Genomic DNA, 12233 nt, shown 5'->3' on the forward strand with positions numbered 1-12233 from the left:
ATAGGTTATTTATCTCATTATTTTTTTTCTTTCTAGAAATATAAACCCTCAAAAAGAACTCATGGATAAAATATGAATTCAGAGCACAAATAAAAAATTAAGAAAAAAAAAACCCGCTTACAAATACAATAGAATATAAAGAAATGACATGAAATAGAAAAAAATGAGGTGAAAATTTTATTGGTCCCCTGTATCATAATGTCAAAGAATTTGGTTATAATTACAAATATCTTTATTGTTAAGAAGGCTTAAAAACTTTAAAATTAAATAATACCAATGATATTTAGCTAAATAAAGCTTAATAGCACACCTTTTTTGCACTAGCTTCATTTGATGGTAAGATAGTCACATAATTAATATTATTAAATTCTAAAGCTTTTGAGGTTTTACCCATAAGTATTTTCGTAATAAACTTAGAATCGCATTCCTTGGCATAACAATATAAGGGATTAATAGGTTGTTTATCTCATTTTTTTTTCTTCAATTATATACCCTTTTCAGAATGAATTCATGGATACGATATAAGTTCATAACACAACAATTAAAAAAAATTTACTAATGAATACTATAAAATATAAGAAATGACATAGAATAAAAAAATTGAGGTGAAAAACCTATTGGTCCCTGTATGTTAAGGAATCTGATTTGAAGACTATTATAAAAATCTTCACTGATAAGAAGGCTTAAAAAATTTAGAATTAAATAATATTAATGAGATGGTCCTCTTAGCCATCAAATGCACCTTCATAACATAACACACTTTTTAGCATTAACTTCATTTGATGGTGAGACAATCATATACTTGATATTATTTAATTGTAGAACTTTGATAGTCTTCTTAACCTCTCAGCATTTTCGTGATAAACTTAAAATTGCATCCTTAACAGGATATTAATAGCTTGTTTATTTCAATTTTTTAACTACAAATATAGATGCTTTTCATAATAAAGACATGAATACAATATTAAAGATCAGTTCAAAACACAAATAAAAAAATATTAAAAAAAACTCACTAATAGATGGCATGTTATTATACAATCACATTATTACTATATTTCTCATTACAAAACTTTGGCACATATTATCATCCAATCACATTATGCCAAATATATTTTAAAATACCATCCTCACGCTTACAATAGACTATATATTTTTCCTGTTTTAACTATATAATATATAAGGTGCATCATTCATACATGAGGAATGATAAAAATAGAAAAATATTATAACTAGCAAAAATTATAACAAATATAATTTTCTTTTTATATTAAGAATATTTTTAATTAGAAAAAATAAATTTACCTAATTTTTGTGTCCTATTATATGTAACATTTTTTAATAAAATATAATATCATTAAAATTACCTTCTGAATTAAATATTTTAATTTTAGTTCCTTTTATATACAATTTTTTCAACTCCTATGTCCATTAATTTGTTCAAGACATAATATATTACAAAAGTATTAAAATCACATTGATTTTTATGAAAACAATGAGTTGATATAGTAAAAGACAAATTTAAAAATATTTAAAATATTAATTAAAATAATCAACATAAGAGTAAAGATGAAATGTAAATAAATATTTTTTAGAAAAGAAATATTATAACAGTTATAGTTCATTGAGTAGTAATTTAAAAAGTATAATTGATATTAAAAATATTACTGAATTATAAATAAATGTTTTACTTCAAAATTTATTGTAGTGTTGAATGAAAGTTATTAACTAGGGATTCTTTTTTTTTTTAAAAAGACCGTATTTTAATTTACTAAAAGTACTATACCAAATGTCAACCAGATTAAAATAAAATTTAATTATAATTCAAATATTCCAAGAAATACATGAAACTAGCCATAAATTTTAAATTCCAAAAATTAAACAAATACTTTATTATACCAAAATAAATTCCATGATATACGAATAAAAGAATATAAATGTACTTTAAATTAAATAAATTTCATTATTTCTTTTTCTAATTTCTCCAACTAATTAAGCATGGAATTAACCATAGAATTTTATTCCAAAACTAAAATATATGCTCTATGGAACTAAAAAAGTCCATGAGATACAAACACAAGAACATAAAATGTAGTTGAAATTCAATTTAGTTAAATAAATTATATTATTTTCTTTTGTAGTATCTCTAAATCATATATTAAGTCTATTAAAATAAATAGTGATAATGATACATAATCAATAACATTATTGATTGGTTTCCTTAACAATATATGGTAACATTACTTTTTAATTGTAAAAAATACAATATGGCACTTAATACTTTTAATTCAAAGTCACTTAGATTAGGTAGAGAATACATTCTCTTCTTACAACAAAAATGATTTTAGGCAACACTAAACAAGTTCACAGGTATAAAAATGTGGTCTAAACCTAGTAAATACAACATTTATTTAGACGTGACTTAAAAGCTATCTTAAGCAACATTTATATAAATGTTACTTGTAAAAAGTGTAGGCTAATCCAAAAAAAAAAATGTGGTCTAAAATACACTGAAAATTAAAGCTTTTAGATTAGAAATATTTCATCCATCATTTTTTGAATGAAAATACAAAACTTAGTTCCAAAAGCGCAAAAAATTGAATTTTTTCCCTCCCTTTGATTTTAGACGGAAAACGCCAAGAGCTCACAATGTTAAAATGTGAAGTTTAGGAAAACACGTACATTAAAATCATTGCCTTTTATAAGGATTTTAAGCAACAATTTTAAAATAGTTGTCAATATATATATATATATATATATATATATATATATATATTGTTATTCTATATCATTTAATGTTTTTACTATTGTAAAGATCAATATTGTTATTTTTTGTGTATGGTTTATTCATCTATTGTTGTATTTTTAGAAATTAAATGAAACGTAAAAGTTTTTCTACATATTCTACTCGAGTTGAAAGCCACAAGTCCAAAAGTTGTTATTGTTCACTATATAAATTATACATATCTCATATTCTCTTGTCCAATGTTTGAATATATATTCTATATCATTTAATGTTTTTACTATTGTAAAAATCGATATTGTTATTTTGTGTATGGTTTATTCATCTATTGTTATATTACAAGATAATTCTTAAAATCTATTTATCCAACTATTCTAATGCAACTGAATTAGGTTTCATTATTCTCATAAGAAGGAAGATGAGGTTCAAAAGTATATTTTCCCATGTTGATATTAGAGATTTTACATTTTTTAATTAACATGATCAATTTTTCATTTTTGTAGTCTATCTTAATGTTTTTTTTTTTGTGTTTTGAACTGATATTATAATAATGAGTTTATTTTGAAAAAGGAGTTATGTTTATATAGAAAACTTAGATGAAAAACCTATTGGTCCCCTATATCGTAATGCCAAGGAACCTGATTTCAAGATTATTACAGAAATACTGATCGATAAGAATGCTTTAAAAAAAAATTAAAATTAAATAATTTCAATGAGATGACTATCTTAACCATCAAATGAAGCTTAACAACACACTTTTTTCGCATAAACTTCATTTAGTGATAAGTAGGTCACATAATTGATATTATTTAATTCTAAATGATTAAATTCTAAAGCTTTTGGAATCTTCTTAACCATATGCATTTCCATAATAAACTTAAAATCACATTCCTTGACATAACAATATAGGGGATTAGTAGGTTGTTTATATTTTTTTTTCTACAAATATAAACTCTTTTCAAAATGAACTCATGGAGACAATATTAGTTCAAAACACAAATAAAATATTAAAAAATAAACTCACTAACAAATACTATAGAATATAAAGAAATGACATGGAATAGCAAAAACGAGGTAAACAACCTATTGGTCCCTATATCGTAATGTCAAGGAACCTGGTTTCAAGACTATTACAAAAATCTCTATTGTTAAGAAAAGCTTTAGAATTAGATAATATTGATGACATTTAGCCATCAAATGAAGCTCAATAGCACACTTTTTTTGTGCAACCTTCATTTGATGGTGAGATAATCACATAATTAATATTATTTAATTCTATATTATGAAATTCTAAAGCTATTGAAATCTCCTTGACCATAAGCATTTTCGTAATAAACTTAAAATCACATTCCTTGACATAACAACATAGGGGATTAATAGGTTGTTTATCTCATTTTTTTCCTATAAATACAAATTTTTTTCAAAATGAACTCATGGATACAAACATATACTATAGAATATAAAAAAATGATAGAATAGAAAAAAATGAGGTGAAAAACCTATTAGCCCCTACTTGTCAAGGGATCTGGTTTTAAGGTTGTTACAAAAAACTTTATTGTTAAGAAGGCTTAAAAAATTTAGAATTGAATAAAATCAATGACATGGTTGTCTTAGCCATCAAATGAAGCTTAATAGTTTTTGCACTAACTTCATTGGATGGTGAGACAAACATATAATTTTATATATATTATTTAATTGTAAAACTTTTTCGGTTTTCTTAACCTTTAAGCATTTTTATAATAAATTTAAAATCACATTCTTTGGCATAATAATATAGGGGATTAGAAGGTTTTTATTTCATTTTTTATCTACAAATGTAAACCTTTTTAAGAATGAACTCATGGATACAATATTCTAATCAGGTTGAAAGCCACAAGACCAAAAGTTATGTTATTGTTCATTATATCAATTATACATATTCTCTTGTCCGATGTTTAAATATATATTGTTATTCTATATCATTTAATGTTTTTGCTATTGTAATGATCAATATATTTTTTTCATTATTAAAGAGAAAAGTGGTTATAATGCTATGACAATCAAATAATAGAGCCATCAAAATGGATTATAACCCGCGAGCCAACCCGACTCATCACAAGTTCGGGTCAGGTTGGGTTGAAAAAATTACAAATTTTAGTACGAGTTAAATATAAACCCAACCCACTAAGAACCAATATATATATATATATATATATATATATATATATATATATATATATATATATATATATATTATATATATATATATATATATTTTGTGGATGGGGATAAAAATGATCTTTCAAGAGATGAAAATGTTATGGATTTATTCATTTAAGATTTTAATACTATAGTTTGATAAGTGATAATAATGATTTGATGTTAGATAGTAATTTATATTTTTGTGATTTTGGAGTTTAACATAATTTGGGATTTTATTTGGATTGTATTGAAGTTTATTTAGATTTTAATCAGAATTATAATTTAGTTTTCTTGAGATTGAAGAAAAAAAATTGTGTGTTTTTATTTTTTAATTAAGTGAGCTAACCCGTTTAACCTGCCAACCTATGGTGGGTCGAGTCGGGTTATAATTTTGTTAGCTCGCTAATAAGTGAGCCGGATTGGGTTGACCCACTAAGTGGCCAACCCGTCGCGGGCCGAGCCAGGTTGCGTCGGGTGACCCGTTTTGACATCTCTAATTGGAAACAAGGACAAGATTTTGAAAGTTAAAAAAATTAAAATGATGAATATATTGTTCTGTTACAAGATAATTCTTAAAATCTATTTATCCAACTATTCTAATGCAACTGAATTAGGTTTCGTTATTCTCATGAGAAGGAAGATGAGGCTCAAAAGTATATTTTCCCATGCTGATATTAAAGATTTTACATTTTTTTTCACTTTTTAATGAACATGATCAATTTTTCGTTTTTGTAGTCTATCTTAGTGTTTTTTTTTTTTTTTTTTGTGTTTTGAACTGATATTGTAACAATGAGTTCATCTTGAAAATGGAGTTATGTTTATAGAGAAAACTTAGATTAAAAAACCTATTGGTCCCCTATATCGTAATGCCAAGAAACCTGGTTTCAAGATTATTACAGAAATACTGATCGATAAGAATGCATTAAAAAAATTAAAATTAAATAATTTCAATGACATGACTATCTTAACCATCAAATGAAGCTTAACAACACACTTATTTTTTGCATAAACTTCATTTAGTGATAAGTAGGTCACGTAATTGATATTTTATTCTAAATGATTAAATTCTAAAACTTTTGGAATCTTCTTAACCATAAGCATTTTCATAATAAACTTAAAATCACATTCCTTGACATAACAATATAGGGGATCAGTAGGTTGTTTATAAACTTTTTTTTTCTCTACAAATATAAACCCTTTTCGGAATGAACTCAAGGATAAAATATCAATTAAAAACACAAATAAAAAATTATAAAATAAACGTACTAACAAATACTATAGAATATAAAGAAGTGACATAAAAATATAGGGGATTAATAGGTTGTTTATCTGATTTTTTTCCTATAAATATAAATCTTTTTTCAAAATGAAATCATGGATACAAACATATACCATAGAATATAAAGAAATGACAGAATAGAAAAAAATGAGGTGAAAAACCTATTGGTCCCCTACTTGCCAAGGAATCTGGTTTTAAGGTTGTTACAAAAAATCTTTATTGTCAAGAAGGCTTAAAAGATTTAGAATTAAATAATATCAATGACATGGTTATCTTAGCCATCAAATGAATCTTAATAGTTTTTTGCACTAACTTCATTTAGTGGTGAGACAATCATATAATTTTATGTATATATTATTTAATTGTAAAACTTTTTGCAATTTTCTTAACCTTAAGCATTTTTGTAATAAATTTAAAATCGCATTCCTTGACATAATAATATAGAGGATTAGAAAGTTGTTTATCTCATTTTTTATCTACAAATATAAACCTTTGTTATAATGAACTCATGGATACAATATCAAATATCAGTTCAGTACACGAATAAAAAACATTAAAAAAATTGACTAACAAATACTATAAAATGTAAAGAAATTATTATCATAACATTAACAAACATTTGGTTATAATACAACCATTTCAAATTTAAAAAAAAAAATCAATGATACATAATTGATATAATTAAGAATGTCAACTTATTTAAAAAAAAAAATTCAATGATGCATAATTGATATAATTAAGAATGTCAACTTTTGGATTATGACCTTCAATTTGAGGAGAAGATAAAGAAAAATATTATTTTTAAATTTCTTTTAACTAAACATATAAAAATAAATAGTTAAACAATAAAAATAATACCTAATTTACTTTGCGAATTTAAATTACGTACACAATTATTTTGTTCAGATATCCAAATATTATTCATCTAAAAAATAATATTAATAACACCATTCTAAAATCATAAAAATACAAAATAATATTTAATAAATTTAACGTTAAATTTACCTGATTAAGAAAATAGTAAATAAAAATTTACAAAAAGTAGTATATTTTTTTTAAACTGTCACAACTCCTTTTCTTTATTTTCTAAAATGTATAAATAATTGAAATTGCCGTACACATGCAATGACATCTTATTATACAATCACATTATTACTATGTTTCTCGTTACAAAACTTTGGCACATATTATCATCAAATCACATTATGCCTATATTTTTTTTAAAATACATCCTCATGCTTATAATAGACTATATATTTCCCATATTTTAACTATATAACATATAAGGTGCATCATCGGTGCAAGAGCAATGATAAAAATAGCAAAATAATATAAAATAATATAACTAGCAAAAATTATAACAAATATAATTTTCTTTTTTGTATTAAGTGTATTTTTAGTTAAAATAAATAAATTTACCTAATTTATATGTCTTATTATATGTAACATTTTTTAATAAAAAATTATATTATTAAAATTACCTTTTGAATTAAATATTTTTAATTTGAATTCTTTTTGTTATATAGATGGAGTGCCTTCGAGTATAGTTTTCGACAGAGACCCCCGGTTTACATCCTGATTTTGGCAAACCTTACAGGATGCTTTGGGAACCAAGTTGACTATGAGCTCAGCCTACCACCCCCAGACCGACGGTTAGTCTGAGAGAACGATTCAATCATTTGAGGACTTGTTACGAATGTTCATATTGGATCACCTGGGAGCTTGGGATGAAGTGTTACCGTTGATTGAGTTTACCTACAACAACAGCTTTCATGCGAGCATTGGCATGGCGCCATACGAGGCTTTATACGGCAGGAAGTGTAGGACTCCCCTATGTTGGTATCAGGATGGTGAAGCCGTGTTGGTTGGGCCGGAGTTGTTAGAGCAGACCACTAAAAAAGTGAGGATGGTGAGAGATAGGATGCAGGCTTCTCAAAGTAGACAGAAGGCCTATGCAGACGGTAGGAGGAGACCCTTGGAGTTCGTGGCGGGAGACCATGTGTTCTTGAGGGTGACCCAAACCACTGGTGTGGGAAGGGCTCTCCGCTCAAGGAAGCTCTCACCTAAGTTTCTTGACCCTTATCAGATCTCGAGGAGGATTGGACCAGTAGCTTACGAGATAGCTTTGCCTCCTTAGTTGGCCAACCTTCATCCGGTGTTCCATGTATCGCAACTGAGGAAGTACGTGTTTGATCCGGCTCATGTGTTGGAAGCTGAAGATATACAGATCAGAGAAGATCTTGCTGTGGAAGTGCCACCCATTGCCTTAGAAGAGAGTCGCGTTGAGGAACGCCGAGGAAAACCCGTCAATCTAGTCAAAGTAATATGGGATCGAAGAACTAACGACTCTACTTGGGAGTCGTAGGAGGACATGAGAAAATCACATCCACATCTTTTTACTTGGTAAGTTTTCATTTTTGAGGTCAAAATTTTTTTTGTTGGGGAGAATGTAAGGCCTATTTATTTTCTGTCCTTTTGTAAGGGTTTCCCCAATCTTGTTGGGCCTAAGGGCTGGCCCAAAGGGGGAAGATCATACCTAATCTGCCCTAAACCTAACCTTTGTGCTCACTTTCGAAAAACAAAACCCTTCCACCTTTTGAGTGGCTGTCGTTTTTCCTCTGCTAGGGTTTTGGATCTCGTTCGTTTCCAAGTGCAACCAAGCTCTCTTCCGTCCATGTAAGTTGATCTCAGCCATGCTCTTCTTCCTTGAACGCACTCTTTGTAAGTCCAGCTAGGATTCGTACTGATAAACCCGTTTAACTCTGTCCGCTTTACTTTTACAGTGTCATAACCTCTTTCTAGAGTCGTGGTGTTCCGTAGTTCGGTGTCGTGATCTTATTCTAGCCCATTTAAGGTCTGTTACTTACACGTTTTGCCACTGTTTTTATGCTTTGTACGAGTGTGGTGCCATTGTGAAATATTACATGGATGTATGTTGTTGTTTGGAGTGTTTTGGATGGCTGTGCAGGACGAACAGTGGCGAGACCCGACGTTCTTGCCCAAGCGACCAAGCCTCGCCCAAGCGAGACTTGAAAAAATAGGCCCAAACTCGCACTCGAGCTCTCGCTCAGAAAGAGAGCTTTCGTTTAAGCGAGACACCATCTCGCTCAGGCGAGAGAGGCGTGCCTAAGCAAGGACGCGTGGGGGTTTGAGGTATGTTGTTGTAGGCGTAGCTCAGGCGAGCATATCCCTCGCCCAGGCGAGTAGCGGCTCACTTAAGCGAGAATCCGCGAGTCTCGCAGGGTTTCCCTGATGATAGTCTCGCCTAAGCGAGACCCTGTGGCTTGAGCGAGACTGGCACGAGACTTCTCTATATAACGGTACCTTTCGTTTTTTTGGGCCCTTAATTGTATGATTGGCTCGTTATGCTTTACCTTGGGTATGAACTGTGTGAATTGAGTGACCTTGTATGAATAAGATGGAATTATGATTCATGAGTTTTAACATGAGGTGAGCATGATGTTTGTATGGGGTGATTCATGGAATTAAAATGATGGGTTTGGTATGGATTTGACATGAGACATGAGTGAAGGTGGATCAATGAATGTGGCATGGTGCTGGTAGGAAATACACTTCTACATTTGTGATTTGTGAAGGATGAGTGGAATGGATTCAATACGGAATACAAGTGAGGATGGATTGTAAAGGTTGACATGATATGTATATATATAAATATATATATATATATATATATATATATATATATATATATATATATGTGTGTGTGTGTGTGTGTGTGTGTGTGCATGTTAAATAGTACTCATTTGATTATGATTGGTCTGTGTCAGTGCGTAATTCCTTGGAGCCTCTAGGTGAGAGTTTCAGGGTCGCGCTTCAGTGGTCGGGACGTAATTCCATGGCCCTTGTTAGTGGGTGTCCATGGTGGTGCCCCATCTATATGGTCTGGTAAGGATTCAAGGTAAGGATGCATCTTAACACTCTAAGGAGTCAGTTAGTCTCACTTAAGGGCTAACCTTGTGCGTGAGGGAATTGATTCATTATAACACTTGTAACACATAACTCGGGGGTGAGTAGAGGTATCCACCACAAGTGCAAGCATCCGCTGAATCCGACCAGATTATATGTATCCGAATGAGTCGAGTCGAGTCTTAATGTATTGATTGAAAGGTTATAACATGATTGGATGATAAATGTTGTCGCAACCGAGATCGCGGTGGGACGGCGAAAATAATCTTAAGTAGTACAGAGGAGTCGCCACCATAGTTTATTATGGAAAACTATAGAAAAACCTTAAAAAAGAATGGTCTTCGAAACCAAATTTGGATTCGGGAGTCGGTTACGTGTGGAGAAGGTATTAGCACCCCACAACGCCCGTCTTAAGACGGTTCCTTCTTTAATTAAGTGTGTAAGATAGAATTTGATGTTTAAAATATTTGTTATTCCCCAAAAAAATCAAACAAAATAAAAACACCTACAAAAATATTAAAGATTAAAACAAATTTTTTTTTTTATTTTTGGCTCGACGAGGATTGTACCTCACTCCTACGTATTTCCATTTGGAAAATCAGGGATCACGTAGTTTTTTGTACAAATATTTGTTGTTTGATATTATTATTTTGTTTTTTTAATTTTCTAGATTTTTATGTGTATGTATATTTTATTAATATCAAGAGAATCCGAGATTCTACATGATAAAAGATTTAGTTACCAAGCAAATTCGAGATTTGACATGATATTTGTACCACACCTAACCAAACTCAATCAAATAAGTAAACAATGCATCAAGGCAGCCAAGTATCCAACCTAGGCCGAGTCAGTCTAACTTATACCGGACCTAGTCAATTTAACCATATAAATGATAACCCTCATGAACATGCCAGAGACAACCCAAGTACACGACCTGGGCCACCTTGCTCTCGAACTTAACTGAACAAAGGCTAAAGTAACAACAAAGTGGCCAACACGGATAGTACGTGGCCAAGGACGACATCTGACAAGCCAAGAAGTAAACGGATCAGACCGCTCTCGAAGACTTAGTAAAAGGGAAGCCCCCGCGTTCGATGGGCCTTAAGGGCCTGGGTTAGGGCCCAGGCCCACTCATAGCCCAGGCTAGGGCCTAAGCCAAGGCCTGGCCCATTGGATAACCAGACATCATTAATGCTCTATAAATACGCATGGACCCCACGAATTAAAGGTAACCCCTCCTGGGTTCAAGCCAACATGTATCAACTGGGGAGAGACCAACTGAGGAGATAGCGGACTACATGGTAAGGTGACACTTGTGCCTAACTCATCTTATTTGTTCTTCTGCAGGAACAATTGGCGCCCACCGTGGGGCACGAGACGAACACCTTTAGTACCCGTTTTTCTCCAAAGATTGTTTTCACCCGCAGCAGAGCTAGAGTGAACAAGCAGGCGGATGCTGGTCCCTCAGGACCGGCTAGCATCACCCCTGAACTAGCCGCCATCCTGGACAGTCAAGCGAAGATGCAACAAGAACTAGCAGATCTGAAGAAACGCAGCGCTGATGAGATGGAGGCGCTGCAGCAAGAGAACTCTCGCCTTAGGCGAAAGATCGAGGCTGATCCCACCCTAAAGGGAAAGGCCAAAGAGGCGTCTGAGGCTGCAAGGTCCCCGGCCTTCCAGCCTACAGAAGAGGAAAGCGAATACAACCCCACCCCTCACACCTTCACCACCACCCAACAAACACCCATTCCCTCCATCCATCCCACTCACTTCCCATCCACTAAACCAGGGCATACTACAACCCCAACCCCTGCTGCTACCCTCCCCACCACCCAGATCCCTTACAACATACCCACCACCCTACACACTACACATGTACCACCCTACAACCCATATTACCTTCCAACAACCCACATCCCCCCTCACAACCTTACCTCCACCTTCCCTGCCATGATCAACCATCCCATCCCACCTCATCTACTCCCTCCCCACCAGCCCAGACATTGTCACCCCTTCACCGACTTTATCGCCAACACCCCCCTTCTTGCCCAGTGGGAACCCTTCGCGTTGGACCGCTTCACCGGCGAAACCGACCCTGATGAACAC

General features: G+C 31.7%; 1 protein-coding gene across 1 annotated transcript; it reads left to right on the top strand.

Annotated features, from left to right (window-relative positions):
- The first annotated feature begins 8106 nt into the window (after positions 1-8106).
- Positions 8107-8565, top strand: LOC114180498. The gene is made up of 2 exons (XM_028066812.1): positions 8107-8211; positions 8338-8565. The coding sequence occupies exons 1-2, from the start codon at positions 8107-8109 to the stop codon at positions 8563-8565; spliced, it is 333 nt and encodes a 110-aa protein (XP_027922613.1).
- Positions 8566-12233: the final 3668 nt, after the last annotated feature.

The sequence above is a fragment of the Vigna unguiculata genome, chromosome 4 (genome assembly GCF_004118075.2).
Source record: "Vigna unguiculata cultivar IT97K-499-35 chromosome 4, ASM411807v1, whole genome shotgun sequence".
NCBI lineage: Eukaryota > Viridiplantae > Streptophyta > Magnoliopsida > Fabales > Fabaceae > Vigna > Vigna unguiculata.